At 55.5% G+C, this 20,260-nt stretch overlaps 6 protein-coding genes across 6 annotated transcripts; 3 read left to right on the top strand and 3 right to left on the bottom strand.

Annotated features, from left to right (window-relative positions):
- Nucleotides 1–2,938: 2,938 nt before the first annotated feature.
- On the bottom strand, nucleotides 2,939–9,025 carry B0T26DRAFT_693626 (uncharacterized protein). Its single transcript, XM_060441206.1, has 11 exons — nucleotides 8,395–9,025; nucleotides 8,242–8,340; nucleotides 8,125–8,211; nucleotides 8,004–8,088; nucleotides 7,963–7,967; nucleotides 7,645–7,929; nucleotides 7,065–7,614; nucleotides 6,934–7,034; nucleotides 6,843–6,903; nucleotides 4,535–6,812; nucleotides 2,939–4,490 (listed from the first exon to the last, which is right to left on the bottom strand). The coding sequence occupies exons 1-11, from the start codon at nucleotides 8,776–8,778 to the stop codon at nucleotides 3,209–3,211; spliced, it is 5,217 nt and encodes a 1,738-aa protein (XP_060300088.1). The 5' UTR covers nucleotides 8,779–9,025; the 3' UTR covers nucleotides 2,939–3,208.
- A 343-nt stretch (nucleotides 9,026–9,368) lies between these two features.
- Nucleotides 9,369–11,047, top strand: B0T26DRAFT_693624 (FAD/NAD(P)-binding domain-containing protein). Its single transcript, XM_060441205.1, has one exon. It carries the CDS (start codon nucleotides 9,401–9,403, stop codon nucleotides 10,781–10,783), a length of 1,383 nt encoding a protein of 460 aa, XP_060300087.1. The 5' UTR covers nucleotides 9,369–9,400; the 3' UTR covers nucleotides 10,784–11,047.
- Nucleotides 11,048–11,757: 710 nt separating this feature from the next.
- B0T26DRAFT_617032 (pyridoxal phosphate-dependent transferase) lies at nucleotides 11,758–13,979 on the top strand (the record flags this gene model as incomplete). The annotated part of the gene is made up of 3 exons (XM_060436004.1): nucleotides 11,758–11,905; nucleotides 12,020–12,647; nucleotides 12,908–13,979. Coding segments are annotated over 3 exons (1,848 nt in total), but the record flags the coding sequence as incomplete, so codon positions are not given.
- Nucleotides 13,980–14,856: 877 nt separating this feature from the next.
- On the bottom strand, nucleotides 14,857–16,542 carry B0T26DRAFT_693612 (60S ribosomal protein L4-like protein). The gene is made up of 4 exons (XM_060441204.1): nucleotides 16,483–16,542; nucleotides 16,129–16,355; nucleotides 15,798–15,948; nucleotides 14,857–15,741 (listed from the first exon to the last, which is right to left on the bottom strand). Exons 2-4 carry the CDS (start codon nucleotides 16,331–16,333, stop codon nucleotides 15,000–15,002), a joined length of 1,098 nt encoding a protein of 365 aa, XP_060300085.1. The 5' UTR covers nucleotides 16,334–16,355; nucleotides 16,483–16,542; the 3' UTR covers nucleotides 14,857–14,999.
- Nucleotides 16,543–16,867: 325 nt separating this feature from the next.
- On the top strand, nucleotides 16,868–17,449 carry B0T26DRAFT_671922 (uncharacterized protein; the record flags this gene model as incomplete). The annotated part of the gene is made up of 1 exon (XM_060439393.1): nucleotides 16,868–17,449. The coding sequence occupies one exon, from the start codon at nucleotides 16,868–16,870 to the stop codon at nucleotides 17,447–17,449; it is 582 nt and encodes a 193-aa protein (XP_060300084.1).
- Nucleotides 17,450–18,232: 783 nt separating this feature from the next.
- Nucleotides 18,233–19,619, bottom strand: B0T26DRAFT_637858 (glycoside hydrolase family 28 protein; the record flags this gene model as incomplete). Its single annotated transcript, XM_060436967.1, has 3 exons — nucleotides 18,233–18,510; nucleotides 18,599–18,872; nucleotides 19,002–19,619. 3 exons carry the CDS (start codon nucleotides 19,617–19,619, stop codon nucleotides 18,233–18,235), a joined length of 1,170 nt encoding a protein of 389 aa, XP_060300083.1.
- Nucleotides 19,620–20,260: the final 641 nt, after the last annotated feature.

The raw sequence follows: 20,260 nt of genomic DNA, 5'->3' as shown, positions 1-20,260 counted from the left end.
TTGCATGTTAGTGGTTTATTAGCTGGGTTGGTGGCGGGAGGGATTTAAAAGAGCTGTCCTCAAGAGGTTATATCGCTCTTTGCCCGCCAAAACAACTCTCCAGCTGGGTAGGCGACAACCTCTTGGGCGGGAATGCCGAAAACGCCTCTGCGCTCGACGCGCGACTTGTTTCGAAGGGGGGGTTGGTAATATTGCGTCTCTTGTTAGCGACAAGCCGTCGACGTTGAGTGGTCTCCCGTTCGGGGTGACTACCTTACCTACCTCTAGCTACAACCAAGAAATCATGTCGAATGGGAACCCAGGCAAGCTCGCGATCTAAGACCTAGCTACCGATCCATGCATGCCCGAAGGGTGTGTGTCGGTCTTGGAGCTTTGCCTCTTTTTTCCTTCTTCGATTCGTCCGACAGATTGTCTGATCTTCGCCTCTCCCGCCTGCGGCCCCAGAAACTCCCATGGAAAGGAAAGTTCTCACTCGTCTCCCGCTTCCCCAAAGGCAATGGAGGAGGTTGCATTGAACCTCGGCGATCAGCTGTCTTCCTGGCGGGCTTCTATGTGCTTGCACGACAGAGCCCACAAGCTCTGCTCTTGATTTCCTTGATTTCTTTTCGGTAAATCAAAGCTTGCTCGTGCTTTTGCTTGTGCCTTGCGGCTCGTTTATTCGTCGTGTCCCGATTCCTGTCCCCAGGCAGACAGACAGACGGGCGGCGGCCACTTCCCGAATTAGCCAAAATCGCTTGGCTACCTTACTGCGTGCGTACTTGATTGCCAGACGGACCGAAGCACACCCCGGCTGCCGAACAAGAATGGCCCCACATGAATCCCGGGATAACACGATTAGAGCGCCGAACGCAGGTCCGGCTGCCTTTGCACCCTCACCTGGCTGCTTTCCTTAGGGTTCCAACTCCGGCTACGGGATCCCCATGCCGAGCAGCCTATCCGTAAGTAGGTACAAGGTGGGAGGAAGCTCGAAAATCACCAACATGATGGACCGATCAACAGTGCAAAATACTTTCCCTGAGGAGCACACAGAAAGCTACATTGTCCTTGTTCGTTGTGATCGAATCGAGGATTAGCCTGACGCCTCTCCCTGCTTTTCTCCCTCTTGCTATTTATTATTTTATTATTGTTCCATTTTTATCTAACAGCTTCCCGGGGTTTGCTTGTTTGCTTCCTTTTTCTTATTTTATTTTTGCGGCTCTCGTGATCACTTTCCCTTTCCTTTCCCACCCTTGGAGCCCCCGCATTCGACGACATGTGGCAGCAGCACCGGCAACTGTTTGCTTGGATATTCCAGCCCGACGACCCACGGGCCCGGGGACATGTGTGTGGGTAATGCATGGACATGGGCATGGGGTAAGAAGGAAAAGGCGAATCCCAACGAAAACAAGAAACAGGCCTTCACCGCCCCCCGCCCAAAAACAAACAAAAACGGTGTGGCGTTTTCCCCGGCCTTGCTGGGGGGAGATATATTTTCCCACAAACCTCACCCCCCAGATCTTCTTCTGGGGAAACAGGGAAAACCGGCAAGGCAAGGCCAGGCAAGGCAAGCGTCGACGGGAAGGTAGGCGAGGTATGTATGCTAGCCGGTAGTCTGGCCGGTAATAGTCACCGCTCTCACACCTCACTTCACGCGTTGTCGCCGCCTTTATTGGCCGCGGTAGCTCGCCGGCCTGCCTACATATGTAGGTATGCCTGGACGGATATTATGGGGCAGACAGAAAAGCTAGAGCACCATGGAGCATCATCCCAGTTCCGTCGTCGTCATCATCATGGCATACGATCACGAGGACAACAAGTAAGACTGACTTGGCTTGAACTGGGCGTATGCATGCCTGCTTGTCGGGTTACCGGCCCCAATACAGCACAGCTTGTGAATGGTCAGGCAGGTAATAAGGTGGGAATTAACGGTTCGTCAACAAACGATTGCAAGGCAAGTAGGTGCCTAGTTAGGTCGGTAGTTAGGTAGGCAATCTCCCCCAATCGACGAGGCGAGAGAGAAAGCAAAAAAAGTCATTTACTATAGGCAACTTTTTTCTAGAGATAAAGACATGCAAGATACCCAGCGACGCTACAGGCCCTATTCACACATACACATATGTACACAAACTTCGCTTTGGTGGTAAATCTAACTGTAGAATTCACTCCTAGATCAGACGAAAGAGAACAAAACACATATAAACACATACTATGATAACAAGATGACGATATTCAGGAGAGACGGCAACTCTCCACACACAGCAGCGGGCAGTTTTCACGTGGAGTCGACCAGCCTGCTCTCTCTTTAAACTTCCTCCCCCACTCATCTTATTACATATCACGGGTGGAAAAGGGAAAGGGGGGTGTGAGGAAAGCTTGTCTTTTACCTTAGCTACCTTCCTTACCTTACTCGGGTGCCTCCGTAGTTCCACGTCTCGGGATATATCGTATCCCATTATGTAGATTAACCAGTCCTCTTTTCGGCCATCATCTTCATTGAACTGGACTAGACTAGATATACCCTTAGGTACATAGGTATTGACCCGATGGCATGTACTCAAACATTAGCGACGCGGGGAGATGGATGGAGTTCACGTTGCGTTGCGGAGAAGCCCAGCTCGGTCGGTCGGTCGGTCGTCATCGACTTGAGGTGACTCCGCCTCCATGTGATTTTAGTTTCGGCAGTCTCTGGACAACAACACATCCACAGAGCACAGTAGCACATGCAGACGAATGTTGTAGAGAAAATGCGGGGGGAATCCTCGCGGGCCTAGGCCATGCAAGTGCCTGCCTACCTCATGCTAAATACGGATACAGACCTACAGCTTTTACTAAGGCCGAAAGACATCGGCTAACAGAGCGAGAAAGAAAGCATCGTATGTACCTCGGTCCCCGACTTTGCGGTTCGGGCATCGGTCACCTGCAAAAGGAAACAACCGCAGACACGGATATAGCCCCACACCGAGTAGCAAAACGCCCTTCTGATCGTGAGATCTCAGTTTCTATTACGGACCCATGCTGTAAGGCCCCTACTGAAGTACGTAGTATGCCGCGTCCCAACAATCCCACCCCCCATGTTCCTGTCCCAGACTATCGTGCCCACAAACGCCGCTCCAACCATTCAGTCTCAACTCAGGGGAAGGAAAACTATCTCAAACTAAACATAATTCGATAAATACAGCGAAGACGGAATCATTCCACTTCGCAGACGTTATTTTACACGTGCTGGTCCCTAATTGGCGTGATTCAAGTCCTCGAATTTCTTGTTCGCCTTGTCCAGCTTGCCTTTCGCCACACTATCCAGGGACCGGTACCAAGCTCGCAAGAGAGTCATGTGGTCGCTGTAGTTGGCGGCGTCCTCCACGGGCGGCCCCTTGATCTGCGGCGCACCGCCGTCCGAGTCGAACACGGCCCAGGCCGACTCGCTTGCCGTGCGCAGGCCCACCCCTTTGTTGCTTATTGACTTCACCTGGAAGCGCTGCAGTAAGATGGCATCGCCTGGCTTGACAACCGGGAGCGACTCTTTGTGCGGTCGGTAGAGCTGCACTTCTGCAACCTGTGTCGGGCCGATGGACTGGTCCGTGATATGGAATGACATCATGTATTCACGCGGGCCTCCTTTGGCCCTTGTTGGCTTAGGCGGCTGTGTTGTAACAATGGCAATCACATTCGGAAATTTGTCGATATGGTTGCGAAGCGTTTTGAGCGGCGCACACTCGGGAAGACTCTTTCGTAGGTCTTTTGTGAGCTGAGTCTTGAGAGCTGCGCATCTGGTGGCCGAGTCCGAACCCGCCTTTGACGGGGAAGCTAAGGCGGCCTTTGCAAGGCCAACGCTTGTATCTTCATCCAGCTCAGGAGTAGCGCTCATTTGCAAGCTGCTTGATCGTGTTCGCGGGGCTCTAGGGCTGGTCCGTAGAGGTTGAGCATCAGAGGTTTTCTTAGATCTGGATGGTCTTGGCCTCACGGCCTGCCTAGCTAAGTAGACACTGAGGTCTACATGGGCCGCATCTGGCCCCGCGTTAGCATCCGCGCCATGAGATGGCTCCCGGCGCTGGCGGGACCTCGTCTTCACCGTGATCTCCTCCTCGACGGGATCTTTTGAAGAGGCTCCTGGCTCCTGTAAGAGAGATGGCTCCGGATATTCCCGTGCGCTTCCTTCACCTGCCAGGACGAGTTGTTCATCTTCAATATCCTGGTCCTCGGGAGTATCTGACCCAACAACATGAGCTTCTGAGCGGGACTTTCTGTCCACGGCCATCCTTGATAATTCAGGAGTGTCTACATCGTCTACCGTATCGATTTGTTTTGCTGGACTTTCAGGAGTGTCAACAAAACTTGGCAGGTAAGTACCGTGGAAAGGTTTGCCGGACTCGCCCTTTTCGGTTTGCTCATCCGCGTCCTCTTGCTCTGGCTTCCATTCTGGAACACTAGCTTTCGCGTCTGCAACTAGCTGGTCGGTAGGGCTGCCATCGTGCTCCTCCGGTACGCTCGGCGTGAGTATGTAGGCATCATGGCTAGCCTCTGCAGTGGGGGGGGGGCTTGATCGGTGCTCAAAGACCCCTCTGAGTTCATAATTTCTATCTCAATCTTCTCCTCGACGATAACCTCTGACTGAAACACCATCGTGCCAGGCAACTGGCTTTGCATCGGAGTTAACAGTTGATGCATTCGATTGTCATCCTTCGAAGTCGGGCGAGATACAGGTGGAGATGATGCTGCAAGAACATCATCCTCTGAAGCTTGAATAGATAATGGAGAAGATGGCGCAATTGCGGAGGACTTGTCATGCTGATCAGAAACGTCCTGGCCTACTGGCTGAGAGGGTCTCGAGGTTTCTGGGCTGCTGTGTTGCGGTCGAAGATCGTCGGTCTGTCCCTCTTCACGTCCTGGTAATCCCTCTCCCACTTCCGGGGCATCTTCGGGGACCATGGACGTGTCATCTCCAACAGACAAATGATCAGAGATGTCTCGCGCTCCCTTGTCGACATCCACCAAGCCAGGACTCCGCAAAGGCTGGCGTTCTTCGGAATTTGCCCTGGCAATAGATGGCGAGGCATCGCTAGTCCCGGAAGCGGCCGGAGGCGCATCAAGCATTTCAGCTTCGGCATCACGAGTATCCTCCGCCTCATCAGTCGAATTTGCCTGAGACGTTTCGGGGCCGTTTCCATGTTCCAATGGGACGTCAGGTTCGCTTGTCGTGTCATCTTCGTCGGTATCTATTGGCGCCTGGGTCAACTCGTCATCGACCTGACTTAAGAAAGAGGAATCATCCACTTCCATGAATCCGTTGCCAGCGTGGCCATTCTCAGAAGTTCTGGCCTGAACCATTGACACATCATCCTCATCAACCATTTCGGCTTCGGCCTCTGCGTTAGCCTTTGCTTCTGCTTCAGCTTCAGCTTGGGTTTCGAATTCTACTTTAGCTTCTGCTTCTGCCTTTGCCTGCGCCTGAGCTTCAGCTTCGGCTAGTGCTTGGGTTTGGGCTTGGAGTTGCACTTCCGCTTCCGCTTCCGCTTCCGCCTCTGCCTGGGTTTGGACTTCTGCCTCTGCTTTCGCTTCAGCATCTGCCTGGGCTTGGGCTTTGGCCTTTGCTTCGGCCTCTACTGCAGCCCGAGCTTGGAGTTCAGCCTCAGCCTCAGCCTCAGCTTGAGCTTGGGATTGAACGTCGGCTTCCGCTTCCGCTTCCGTCTGGGCTTGAGCTTCTGCCTCTACTTCAGCTTGGGCTTGGGCTTTGGCTTGGACGTCGGCTTCCGATTCAACCTCCGTCTGGGCTAGGGCTTCTGCCTCTGCTTCGGCTTTAGCTTGGTGCTGGACCTCTTGGACGTCGGCTTCCACTTTAGCCTCTGCCTCAGCTTCGACCTCATCAACGTCCATTGTGTCGTTGTCGCCAAAGCCATGATTGCTGTAGCCTTCTTCTAGCGCGGGGTCAACGGGGACTTCGGCAGCTTCTGCAAAGACATTGCCGTCTTCGTCCGAGACAACGCTTTCTTCATCGTCCATGTCATCATCCTCGTCGACATCTTGAGCCCGAGATTGCTCCACTTGTTCTTCCTCGCTCCAAGAATCGCTGTCGTTGGCATCAGGAGATTTAGATTGCCGAACAAAGAGGTCATCCTCGCTCAAAGAACCTTCAACACTATTATCGTCGTCAAACTCGGCATCTTCTTCGGCGGTCCGCCTAGAATCCTGGAAGTTGCCAATATCGCGCTGGTAAGGAGACCATTGTTTGGACGGTGAAACTCCCTCTTCGCTATCACTTCCTTCCGCGCCTGAATCAACTGCTTCTCGTCGGTCTCTTTTCGATACTGTATCGAAACCAAGAGCATTGGTTCCGTTCGGAGCACGATCAACCTCCTTACTATTCTCGAACTCGACAGCAGGAAGTACCGGATATGACACATCCGCTGAGCACTTGTGGTTTGATCCCTCCACGGGAGCGGGTGGCTGTCGAGGAGTGGAGTTGGACGCCGCTGCCGGATTACTTGGTTTCGGCGGTGGCTCATCATCATCCTCCGAATCCGAAAGTAAGCTAATAACAATTGGTTTCTTCTGTGTTGATGTGGCAGCTTGGTTTCGAGGAGGCTCCGAGTGATACTGATCTTCGTCACTTTCGTCGTACCCTTCACTTTCACCTTCTTCCTCTTCGTCCTCCTCATCCTCATCATATATGTCTTCCTGGCCATAACGCTCCTTAATCTCTTGATTGATCTCGTTATCCTCGTCTGAAACGCCCTCATCGTCGTCTGCCGGCACATTGTAGTTGCGTTGATCATAGTCGCCCTCCTCAATTTCTGCCCCACGTTCGTCGTACTCGGCGTCTTCATCGTTGTAGTCAACTTCATCATCCGACGCAGTTTGGACTTGACCGTCCTTGGCAAAGTCATTTTCTGGCAGATAGCTTTTCTTTGGCAGTGGTGAGGGTTGGGGCTTCTCAGGCTCATTCTCGGTCGCGATGACGGCACCATCTTGTACTCCGTAGCTGGCAAAACCTTCTGGTATACCTGTTGGTTTAATGCTATCCGACCCAAGCGAGGGCTCTCCAAGGGCAGTTCTTGATCCTTCATCCAAAGCATCCGTCCCGAAGTGACCTACCTCAACCACACTGTAGTTGGGAGCGTGTATTGCCGCATTCCAGTGGTCAAAGTGTTCCAACATGTGAGGTTCTGGAGCAATATCGTGACTCCGAATGGGTTCAATTTCCAAATGTGCTTCTGCTTCGTTTAGATAGGACGTCATGTCGGCAAATTCTACCGGACCAGACGGTGCATCGAGGAAGGACTCTGGATAGGCTTCAGGCTCTCCATTGTTGGAATCTGAATGAATAGGAATGGGATGATCTGTAGCAGCTCGGGGCTGAACAGTTGGAATATGCGAAAACCCAAATCTGACTTGATCAGCTAGGCTGACATTGGAATCTCCTCGCGAATGGCTCTTGGTGCCGAACATTGAGAAAGTCGACTTCGTAGGCGCTGAGACTCCAAACAGGCTGGTGGGAATTTCCGCTACGCTGCTGGTTGGACGAGCCGTTGGCTGTGGAACTTCTGGGTCCATATCAACGTCTGCGTTGGCGTCTGCTTTAGCATCCGTATCGTCGCTCATTAGAGCGGTAGGCTGCTTTTGCGCCTGCTCCTCTGGTATCTTGTCTGGCTCTTGCTGAGGCGATGAGACCACGACCGGGGGGGATGGCACTTCGGAGTCCGTTGCTGGGATATGCGACATAGGTGGGGATGACGCCGGAGCAGATATCGCCGGAGTCGCCCTTGGGGAAGTCGCCGACGGAGGAGCTATGGCGGAAGGAAGTACGGCCTCAGCAGGAGCATCTAACATAGATGTATCTGGCGATATGGATGCAGTGGCTGGTACAGGAGTGGGCCCTGTCTCTGTCGCTTCAACTCCCCACGTCTCGGGCGCTACAATGTCCAGCGTCTGGACGCACTCGTCTGCCATCCGCGGCTTTGACGATGGTTGAAGCGATATTTCTTCAACCGAGTCTTCCTCCATCGTATCCCTAGCGCTTGGCTCAGGACTTGGCGACTGGCTGGTATATCTCCACGCGCTGCTGTCGCGTCCGAATCGGGTTCGCTTTCTGCCCCTACCCTTGACCCCACCGTCCTCGTCAAAGATGTCCAGACCGTCTTCGAATAGCACTCCATATGAGATTCTGGCCCTCTTCAAGAATGCTGGCGAGGGGTATTCGTCTGCTTCGAAGTCGGCGATTCTGCGGACGGCAGGCGTCTTCGCGGGGGTTTGCTCTTTTGACTCAACAGAGACGAGCTGGGGTTCGGCCACTATCTCCTTCGGCACCTCGGGCTGTGGGTGATCTATGCTGATGCATTTCTGCTCTCCGGACTCAAGAAAATTAACCTAATCGTTCGTCAGCGTATTATCCCGAGGCCTAAAGCTGTGGGTAGCCCTGACCTTGAGAGCCAGTTTCTCGTCAAACTGCAATTGCCAATCTAGCCGCGCTCCTGGGATGCGGCCTGGCGAATCGTCTTTGGCCCAACGCACGCCGTCGAGACCGATGTAGACTTCGTCCCCGCCTCCAAGGCCACAGTCGGCCACGGCTTTCGCGCTGGATCCATGAAGCTCGATGCGCACTTGACCCCTGACGCGACGCAGCAGTACGTCGGGCTCGGCGAGGAGAAAGGCAAAGGTGCGATTGACAATGCTATAGGGCCACGTGATGGTTACCTCGCCGCGAACAACGCAGGAAGCTTGGTCGGGAAAATCAGGGTTGAGCTGTGCAATGGGCGTCGGCATTCGGGACGCGAGCAGCGCGCCAACCTGGTCGGCCGATGACATCGTCTAAACTGTTGAGTTGAACACGGTGGTATGACAAGGACGGATCGTACGCAGCGTAACTCAGCGCGGGATAATCTTGCTAGCCATAGTCTTCGCGGCGCAATGATTTGCAAGACGACCCAGGTAACTTTAAAAGCGGGATGCGGTGATGAAGTTGCCCGGGCTTGGCGAGGGGCCTTTCGCTGAGAAGCTTCCCCAGATGACGGAAGGTGTGTGCAGTGGGCTGAAGCAGGTGCGTGCAGTGGGCCGAAGCAAGTGCGTGCAGTGGGCCGAAGCAGGTGCGTGCAGGTGCTGAGGTGCAGCGGGTGGGACGACCTCGAGGGCTGGAAAGTCATCTCCTCTCCTTAAATAGAAGGCGGTAAAGTCGGGCAAGATTTCCGACTTAATGAAGCATCTGTTCTTGGTTCTAGTAATGCCACATTGGCGGCTTGGCCACTGCGAACACCTTCCAGTTCTACAGTGCTACTGCCTCGCTGATTTAATACCGTATCCGTAGCGACTGCTGTTTTACCTTGGAGTGTTTTCTTTTGCTTTTTTCTTCTTTCTTTTTACTTTTTTTTTTTTTTTTTTTTACTTTTATTTATTTATTTATTTTTTAGAAAGGAGCTCTCAAAGAAACCAGATGTTTGACGTGAAGAGGATCGCAATTATCGGGGCCGGACCCTGTGGCCTTGCGGCTGCCAAGTACTTGACAGCTCAGAAGGCGTTTGCGAGCATCGTCGTCTTGGAGCAGCAGGCTGAGGTGGGCGGTGTCTGGAACTACAGCCCTCGAGCCTCACAGACACTGCACGTGCCTCAAGCGAGCGCCTCGACTCCACCCGACCCGCCTCTCCAGTCATCACAGGCGACAGCAGCCCCAGTATTCCCCTCCCCGATGTACGATGTCTTGCACACAAACATCCCGCGCGCACTAATGAGATATTCGGACCTCGCCTTCCCAGGGGACTCTCTCATATTCCCTTCCCGGGACATAGTCCAACACTATCTCGTTACATATGCCAAGGATATCCGACATCTCATCAGGTTCTCCACCCAGGTCCAAGACGTGCGCTTGCGCCGGGGAGAGGACGGGAGGGATCGGTGGCTTGTTCACACGCTGTCTCTGGGCAGCGGCGAGACGGCCACGGAAACCTATGATGCCGTAGTCGTTGCTTCTGGCCACTACTCTATCACCCACGTGCCTGAGATCAAGGGCATCTCCGAGTTCTACAAGGCGTGGCCGGGGGTGATATCGCACTCCAAGCTGTACCGGAACCCCAAGCCCTTCCGCAACAAGAAAGTCGTCGTCGTTGGCAATGCCGCGTCTGGGCTCGATATTGCCGCCCAGATCTGCCGCGTCTGCGCGAAGCCGCTGCTGCTGTCAGTCCAGACGGCGACACCGCCAGCTAACCTAGCTCATGTCGGCGCGGAAGAGGTTCCCGTCATTGAAGAGTTCCTCGTTGGCGAGAGAGGCATCAGGTTCAAGAATGGCAGAGTGGAGAAGGACATTGACGCCGTTGTCTTTGCTACCGGCTACCTCTTTGCCTTCCCCTTCCTCCCATCACTGAAACCGCCCCTGATCACGAACGGGCGACGAGTTCACGGGCTATACAAGCACCTGTTCCACATAGACCACCCGACTCTGGTCTTCCCGGGCCTACCCATCAAGGTGGTGCCGTTTCCCCTCGCCGAGAGCCAAGCTGCTATCTTCTCGCGGACCTGGGCAAACCTATTACCACTGCCGCCTGCAGCGGAGATGAGGAAGTGGGAAGACGAGGAGGCTAAGAGGAAAGGCCCGTCGTTCCACGTCTGGCCCAAAGGCGCCGATGCGGAATACATCAACTCGGTCCACGACTGGATTGCGTGGTCAGGTACTGCGGGAAAGGAGCCGCCGTATTGGGACGCGGAGTTGATATGGGAGAGACGGGTGTATTTCGAAGCGAAGCTGAAGTTTGAAAAGGAGGGCTGCACAGCCAAGTCTCTCCAAGACCTTGGCTTTGAGTACCAGATACCGTCTAAAATTTAACGAAGAACCTGACTTTTCTAGTTGCTTATAGTGATCCCAAGGGGTTTACATGTTGCGGTTTCCCTCGTCAACAGAGACACGGTTGACATCCTCTTAAAATTGAAGGTCTGGTGTAAGTGCCTGTGCTTCTCTTTCTTTTCGTAGCTCGCTCGTGCAACATACCTGTTGTATTGCTTTCTAGAAGTCTGGCACATTGCAAGTCTGTCAGAAAAATAATGCACATTAGTGAGTGAATCTAACAAGATGTTGAGTTGAGGCTTTCCGTATCCCGTACTTTGATCAAGTCTCCAAAACCCCAAATCCCACGTAATACTGTACCCCTGTCCATCCCAGATAGTCTAGCGCGATACGTACTGTACTGTACATGCGTGGCACGCGGGAAGGGCGCAACAATGACTACCGATAACGTCGTAATGGCGACTGGAACTAGAAGGTCTTCTCTTTCCTTGCTGGGGCGGGCGCGGCGGCAGGCGTTGGTAATCTTCTAAACTGCCCTGCCCCGGGGTTATTATCTAACAATTCAGATGTCGATAACAGCTACCAACAGCAAACCACGAACCACCAACGGCTCGCTTGCTCGCGCGCAATTGATTGATACGTAATGTAACGGGATTAAGGAGAATTAATTACTATCGCTTAAACCCCCTCCCATCCCCCCTCCACCCCCTCCACCTCGGCCTTTGAAGCAAATACGCTTAGGATTCCATACCTGATATCCATTTTTAGGGGGAAGGATTCTGCTGTTTAGGACTATCTTTTCAGCAGCAGATAGACGGGACTCTCTTTTTTTTCTTTCTCTCTTCAAAACATCCATACCTTGAAGAAAAAAGAAGCGGAACCCGTCAGACTTGACTCTTGCCCTCCTCCGCTGTGTATTACATAGCGCTCCATATCCATTCAAGGTCCCATCCCCACGCCCTGCGATCTAGGCAGCTTGAGCAGATAGTCAAGCCATGGGCTCGCTAACAACATCTCGCCGCGGCGATGGCGGCGACGACGAGAAGCCGCTGCCGCTGGACCTCAGCCACCTCTTTTCCGTCATCACCAAGGGCCGCCAGGCCAGCAAGATGAAGGAAGCCTACCGCCTCTTCCAGATCCCCGGTATCATGAACATTGCCGGCGGTGCGTTTCTCTGTTCCTCTTGTTCTTCTTCTTCGCCACCTCCATTGGAGGCTACCCCGCCTCATCATGACGAGCATCGAGGCTGACTCTCCTCTCCCGTTGGTATCTGATTAGGCCTGCCAAACGTGCAATTCTTCCCCTTTGATACCCTGGAGGCCCAGACAGCCGAGCCCGAGCGGTGGACACCGTCGCCCAACTATCCCGGCGAATCCGGAGCTGTTCCCGCGTCGGCATGCGCCGCTTCGACGGCAGCTCCGACAACCACACCCGTGGCGGCGGCGCACATCGTGGTGCCTAAGGCTGGGTCGCACGACAAGGACGTTGTTAAGCGGATCGACCTCGAGACGGCGCTGCAGTACGGGCAGGCCGAGGGGTATCCGCCGCTGGTGTCGTGGGTGCGCCAGTTCACGCGCGAGCAGGTGCACCCCGACGTGCCGTACCGCGGCGGGCCCGAGGTGGCCATGACGTGCGGCTCGACCGACGGCTTCGCCAAGACACTACAGGTGTTTGCCGACCCGTGGCGCGCTGGCGTCGACGACCCCCGCGACCGCCCCGGCCTGCTGTGCGAGAAGTTCGCCTACATGGGCGCCCTTGGCCAGGCCGCCAACCTCGGCTGGCAGCTCGTCCCCGTCGACACCGACGCAAAGGGCATGCGCGTCGCCGGCCCCGGCGGGCTCGACGACGTCCTGTCGTCCTGGGACCCCGCCCGCGGGAGGAGGCCGCATCTTCTGTATACCGTGACGTGAGTTGTTGGCACGCCGATTTCCTTTCGCCATAATATGCATGCCGTTGCTCAGAAGGGCAGCGGGCGCACAAGATGTTGTCGGCCGTTTGGCCAATTCCTTCCATTCTCGTGTATGCTTTTCTTACCCGACGCCACACCCACTGCCAGGTCCCTGCGGTGCTACTGACTGATGAACCGAGCGAGCACGCATGTCTCACTTTGCTTTGAAAAAGAGGAAAAAAAAACAAGTGCTGACCGTTGTTGCATGCACCACACAGGCTGGGACACAACCCCACGGGCATTGTCATCCCGCTAGACCGCAAGCGTGAGATATACGCAGCTTGCAGCAAGTACGATGTCATCATAGCCGAGGACGAGCCGTACTGGTATCTGCAGTTCCCGGCCGCCGCCGTTGAGGAGGCGGCATCACGGGGCGGTAGCAGCAGCAATCAGACGTCCGCGGACGCGCCGCCACAGCAGCAGCCGCCCACAACTGCAGGGCCGTCCTCCGGGTATCCGTTTCTGGACTCGCTGGCGCCGTCGTTTCTCCGCATCGACACGGACGGCCGCGTCGTGCGGCTGGACACCTTCTCCAAGACGGTGGCGCCCGGGTGCCGGCTGGGCTGGGTGACGGCGCAGCCGGCCGTGATCGACAAGATCATCCGCGTGTCCGAGGCGACGACGCAGCAGCCGTCGGGCTTCGTGCAGAGCCTCGTGGCCGAGCTGGTCATGGGCCCGCAGCCCGAGGCCGCCAAGGCGGCGTTCCGCGCGCTGGGGCGCGGCGAGCAGGCGCGCTTTGCCGGCTGGCACATGGACGGCTGGGTGCGCTGGCTCGAAGGGCTGCGGGGGTCCTACGAGCGCCGCATGGTGCGCATGTGCCGGCTGCTGGACGCCGGGGCCGACCTCGTTGACATGTTCTCGTCGCCGCTTGACTCGTTCGAATGGGGCGTCGTCACCAAGACGCGCCTGTTCGACTACCAGTGGCCGCGCGGCGGCATGTTTATCTGGCTGCGCGTGCACTTTGAGCGGCACCCGCTGTGGCAAGCACCCGTCATCGTCTCCTCGTTATCATCCGACGACGACAACGGCGGCCACCACCACATCATGGACGGCCCAACACTATCCCTCGCGCTGATGCTGTTCCTCACGGCCAAGAAATACCTCGTGCTGTGCGCGTCGGGGTCTATGTTCGGCGCCACGGCCGCCGTGCCGGCCGCCTGGGCCTACTACCGGCTGTGCTTCGCCGCCGAGACCGAGGCCAACATCGACCTCAGCGCGCAGCGCTTCACGGCCGGCGTGCAGGATTTCTTCCGCCTCGCCGACGTCGCCGACATCGAGAAGATTCTCGAGGGGATCCCCCATGGCGCATCGTCATCGGCCGCGTCTTTGTTGGCGCTCGACGTGGACGTGGACGACTTGACCAGGGAGATGGGCAAGCTCGCCATGCTGGGTGGCTGCTGAGGAGGTCCAGCGAGTGGACACGAAACGAAACGACATCATACCTGGTTCGATTCGATTTGTTCTCGTAGAGAGACATTTCTTGCACCACCTACCTCCCTTAGATATCATGTTATGTTATGTCATACGATGGATGTTGATATCAGTATATTACCCTGCACAAAGAAAGATACGGATACGGATAGGGCTTATTGGGCGTAGAGACGGCGGCGAGCGTGGTTTTACTATGCCACTTCTGGAGAAGGGGGGTTGCAAGGCCGTAACAAAGTGAAGAGGGAAGTGCGTGGGTGCGTGGCTCCAGAGGACTTACACAGTACATCCAGGCCCAGGTGGTGAATACCTACCTTCATACCTACCGCCTGTCAGGTTTAGCTTCATGCGAAAGCAGCATATGGCGGGTGTCTTTCAATTTGGAAAGGAGGGAATGCCCTGATGGTCTGAGCTGACGGCCCGAGAACACAGTTACTGCAAATCTAACGTCCCTTACTAGCTGAGATCATTTACACGTATCAATACGCCTCCCTCATGGCTCTGCTGTGTTACTATCAATTAAGACTTGGATTAAGTTTAGATTTATACCACTCCGTCTAGCTGAGCCTTTTGTATTGTGAGCCAAATAGTGCGCCCCGTAATCGAGTTCCAATAGACCAGTGCCGACTAGCAGGCCCATTATGACGACTCTTACCCTGAATAGCTTTACACATATTTGCTGTACTTAAGGAACTCACTCATCTGGCAGTGATGCAACAATTTTCAGCATTGCACCTGGTAACAGGGAGGTCACGAAAAAGAAGCCATACGCTTGGCCGGTATCAGAATTCATTGAAAATGTGTGGTTATGCACACACATTTCTAATCCATTACGCCTAGGAAGCACCCACGGTTCCATCCCTACCCCTTTTCGCAAACACCCTAAACCTCGTTCAGGAGCACCTTGAAGGAAGCTGGTACACGCTTGGCTCCGGCCTTCTCCGCCTTCACTGACCCAAGGTTCTCCTTTATGTATGTGGCGGCGTAAGGGTTCTGGCGCAGCATGATCTGCTTGTTCTTGAGGGGGTTCTTCTTCTGGACGTTGCCGCGCTTGGCGTGGGCGACACCCTTGGGTCCGTTCAGCACGCTCTGGATTTCGGAGCTGTTGATGAGACGGGTCAGGTCGGACTGGGAGACGACATTTGAGGGGACGAAGAAGCCCTTCTTGCTCTCGTAGACGGAGTCGAGCTGCTTGATGGCGGCCGAGGTCCAGATGACGAAGCGACCGAGGTGGCCACCGGGGGCAAGCTGGAGGAGGTTGAGGGACTCGACGGGGCACGTCTCGACACCGGGGATGTTGCGGAAGCCCTTGACGAGCTCGGAGCCGTCAACCTCGGGGCTGTAGACGACGAGGGGTCCACGGCGCTGGCGGTGACGGCGGCCTCTCAACTTGCCCTTGCCGGCGCGGAGCTTCTTGGAGCCCTTAACCTTGGCAATATCGTCACCAGCACCGACCGCCTCGAGGAGACCGAGGGCAGCGGATGTCTTGGCGTACGCAGCGTTGCTGAAAGAAGCCGAGTCGACGACGAGGGGGACCTCGGGGACGGTCGCGACCTGGTGGCCGCGGGCCATCAGGAGAGGGGCGACAGCCGAAGCAGCGAGAGCAGAGGCAGTCGCGAAGCGCCTATGTTAGCCAAGTTAGAGCATGCTTCTAGCGATTTTGGATCCGAATCCACCTACTTCTGGCCCTGGTTGATCTTGACGTGCCACTTTCTCCAGATCTTGGTAGGGGCGAACATGCGGCCGGATCTGCACATGTTACCGAAGGCAGCCTGACCGGCACGGTGGGTACCACCACCCGACACACGAGGGATACGGGCGACAGCGCGACCTGTTTGAAGCCGGGGTTAGCAAGTCGTCCTGGCACAATTTCAAGAATCCGTCTCGCGGTCCGATTTGTCCAAAATTTTCGAGGCCCCCAAGCAATTCGTCCGCCCGCCTCAGACCCTTCATTCGCTTGGGGGCCCACCCTCAAAGAACCAAATCCCAAGTCGCTCAGGATGCCACTCACCAGTTCCCCACGACTCGGCCGAGGTCTGGTGGCCGGCCTTCTCGCTGACGGAGTACGGCTGGCGCTTGTTCTTGGCCATGCCGGTGTGGACGTGCTTCACGATATCGGGGCGAATCGGGGCGCCGAAGACCTTGGGGAGGACCTCGGTGGCACCGGTGGCCTTGCCATCGGCGCCGATGATAGTGACAGTAGGTCTCTGGGACATCGTGTTGTCGTCCAAGGTCGGTCTGTGTGGTGTGAGGGGGCAGAGTCAGTTACCCAGCGTCCAATTTTTCCCTTTTTTGGTGAAGACAGAAAAACGGGCTGCTAGGCATGATCGGGTTGTTGTGGCAGCGGGCGGGCGTGTTTTCTTACCTCTTGGTGCTTACCTCGGGGAATTTGGCGACAGGCGGTTGTTGAAGATCGAAATGTCCCAATTGAAATTTTGCAATATTTCGAGTTGAGTGCGTTCGTGGGGTGCTGGGTGCCACATGCGGGCCCTAATCCGCGCTAGTCTGATTTTGGGTGCGAGCTGCAGGCTGCCAGCTGAGGTTGATGTTAGCAGCTGGCAGCGGTGGCCCCACAACGGTTCAAGTTCCGTCAACCACAAACCAAGCCTGATGCCTTGCCCCTGCCTACTATTTATTAGCACCGATATTTATGGAAAACTTTTCAAGCTATCTTTGGCGGCGACCCCCCGGACGATGACACACTAGGTTCGGCTCGAAACGAGGCTTTTTTGCCTGCCGACTGGGACGACATGCTCAGAGACGCTCTCGAGCTCGGCATCTTAAGCGAGAGGACAGAAGCGATTTGGAGAAAATCCCTTCTCGAGATAGCGTACCATGAAGCTCTACAGGAAGTTCGGTTACATAAGGTATTGCTGAGCGAGAGCGATTCCGATCTGGAGACCTCAGGAGAGGAGTGCGAGGACGACTATAAGTCATGCTCCAACACCATACTCCCAGCGCTGCGTACAGATAGTGTTCAGGTCAGCCAACATACCAAGACGGGGAGCGGGATTGGCAGTCCCAAGGAGGAGGAGAAGGAGGAACGTCTACTAACGGAGCAGAGCAAGCATGATGATGGCCACGAGGAGCAGAAGGGGTTACCGGAGGGAAGAGAGAAGGGAAAGCAGAAGATAAGTATCAGTACGGACAAGGACAAGGGGACTGACCATGGCGAGGGGGAGACGTTTACGCTCACGCGCAAGCTCTCCAAGCTGAGCCCCAAGGGAAGCTACCGCAGGCTCAAGGAGGTGCCGGGCAAGTTCAAGCGGTCTCGAGTTGCGTCGTTTTTCCACAAACCGAAGGAAGAGGAGCGTGTCAGAGAACAGGAGTAGTAGGAGGTATTCATAGTTATCTAGTCTATGAACCACACATTTCTTTCATCATGCTCGTCGTCCTTGTTAAATCACGGCCTCACTTTTCGGTTCCTCTTCCTTCGGTAACACCATCGTGAAGACCCTCCCCGTAACGACATAAAAGTCACTGCAGCAATTTGCCACCGACTTCGCTGCACAATGTACTTGAACTGTGCAGTTCAGAACCCAAGAGATTTCGTTACGAACCCCTTCTTTGGCTTCAATAACTCTACAAAAGCTCATCAGGAGATGATGTGAAAATCAAATATTGACAGGCATAGCAGTTCTTCTTGTTCTGCGTGTCTTGGTATTCTCACTTTTCACATTCAATTCCGCCGTGATCTCATTTCCCAGCACTCCGCCTCTCCCCCCTTTCCGATAGACCGCACTGGGGGCCTCCTTTCTCCAGCGGAGCCCCCCCCCTCCCCATAAAAATAGCATCAACACATCCCACATCGTATGCGCCATAACAGCCCATGAATTCTACGCGCCATACATACTCCGTACATGTTTTGTTTTATTTCGTATTCGCCTGCTTCAACGAGGCTCTGTTCAGGGAGAAACTTCTACAGTTAGATTTATTACAAAATTGAAATGGCTCATAGGCACCCATCACCATGTATACATGAAAAGGTTAAACACAGGCATTTGCAGCGGTAGAGCAAAAAAAGAAGCCAAACAACTGAATGGCACTGCTCCGGCAGCGCCATACCGGCCGACTCACGAACCTTGCCCACGCGCCATACTCCATATGGACATACATCAAACATTGCCCGAGAGCTGCTGCGGCTGCGAACCGGGACACGGGCCGGTGCACGCGAGGCCGGACGAGGCCTGGTTCTTGATGTTGGAGCAGAGAACCTTGGCGGTGCCGCCGCTCATGGGCTTGATGTCGATATCGGAGAAGTGCAGGTCGTCGCAGGGCGCGCGCGAGCTGCAGTGGATCGCCGCCGCCACGTTGTACCGCGACGTGCCCGTGATGTTTTCCCAGTGGATGTCGGTGATGCCGAGCCGCGAGTTGTCGCAGTTTTGGTACGAGTCTTTTTTTTTTTTTTTTGCGTTTGTCAGCGCTGTCCAAACGATATCCGACTAGTTGGTGCAGAGGGATGGGAAGAAAGGAAAACATACAAATGCACGATGTCACGTAGATGGGCTGGTTGACGTTCTCAAAGTGAATGTTGCGGAACGTGACGTTACGCACGTAGCCCGTCCCCGGGTACGTCTTGATCCACGCCGCGTTGGAGCTGTGGTAGAGGCTGACGTTCTCGAAGACGACGTTCTCGACAAAGTCGGGCTGCCCGGCGTTGCTGCCGATGCTGCCCACGCACATGGCCCCCGACTCGTAGCACGTCACGTTGCTGACGTGCACGTTGCTGCTGTTGCCCTTGATCGAGATGCAGTCCTGGAGCAGGCAGGCACGAAAGTCAGTTGTTGTTTTTGCCCATTCGGGTTGTGTGTTTATGTGTATTTGTGTTTGTTGCGGGTTGTTATGCAAAAAGGGGCTTCTGGGGGCCGGAGACAAGACACTCACATCATGGCACGTCACGGTCCAGTTGCGGATGACAATGTCCTTGGAGTTCCACGTGTCGGTGCCGTCCGTGTTGACGGCCTTCCACTGCGAGTTGGACGACGTGTTCATCTCGAGGTTGGTCATGGTGATGTTCTGCGAGTGCGCGACAAACGTGTGCCAGAACTGGGCCATCTTCCAGCGGATGCCGTCGATGAACACGTTGTTGGCGCGCCAGATGGTCAGCGAGATGGGCCGGCCGTTCTGGTTGCCGGCGTTGCGGTTCTGGTCGATCCACACCTGGCCGTTGCCGTCGAACAGCGCGCGCCCGAAGCCGCGCATGCTGATATCGCGCCCGCCGAGCAGCCACGCCGTCGACCGCCCCGCGTACGTCACGCTGTAGCTGTGCGACAGCCAGTACTGGATGTTGTCGGCGCTCCACACAAACGTGCCGTGGATCTCGATGCTCACGTTGCGCAGGTCCGTCGTGTTCATGACCTGCCGGATGTTGTACGTGCCCTCCTGGAAGATGATGGTGCCGTCCTTGCCGCACTGCTTGAACGCGTCCAGAATCTGCGGCGTGTCGTCCGCCGCCGCCGCCGCCGTGCGCCGCGCCGCCGTGCGCCGCCGCGGGAACGACATCTCGAGCGCTGCGGGCTCGAAGAGGGGAGAAGATGGCGGCTCCCGGCGCGACACGCTGAGCATCTTCACTGGCGACGCGCCGCCCTTCTTTGACGGCATCGGCCGGGGGTAATGGCCGAGGGAACCGGGCGCGCCGGGCTTGGGGGCCCCGGCTTCTGGATCGAGATCTGACCAGATATTCTGCTCGTCGCCGCTGCTGCTGTCCGGGTCGACATCACGCTCGGCAGGCGGGACGAGGCCGATGCTTCGCACGGCACGGGTCGCGGCACCTGGTGTTACGATGCATGTCGACCCCGACTTGACGACGACTGCAAAAGCCGACCGTATAACACCTAGAGCAAGAAGGAACGGAGCGAGAAAACGCATATTTTCAAAGAACAGAAAAGGGGTGGGCAGACCACTTCAAAAGGGGCGGCTACGAGTCAGATAGCAGCAACAACAGCAGCAAAGTACTCCCACAGCTCGCGGGATTCCGTACAAAAAGACACCGAGGTTGTCGTCGTTGGGTGGTTATCTAACTTGCGTACTAAGGCCGACCTGCAACTAACTACCAGGCATGTATGTGCGCTGCTACCATGGGGTTCCTGGACCCCCTATGAGTCCGGGGATCCGGAGAATTTCTCAACATATTGACCTTGGGG

The sequence above is a fragment of the Lasiosphaeria miniovina genome, assembly GCF_030549165.1.
Source record: "Lasiosphaeria miniovina strain SMH2392-1A chromosome Unknown B0T26scaffold_2, whole genome shotgun sequence".
NCBI lineage: Eukaryota > Fungi > Ascomycota > Sordariomycetes > Sordariales > Lasiosphaeriaceae > Lasiosphaeria > Lasiosphaeria miniovina.
This window is presented reverse-complemented; position numbering and strand designations above follow the sequence as displayed.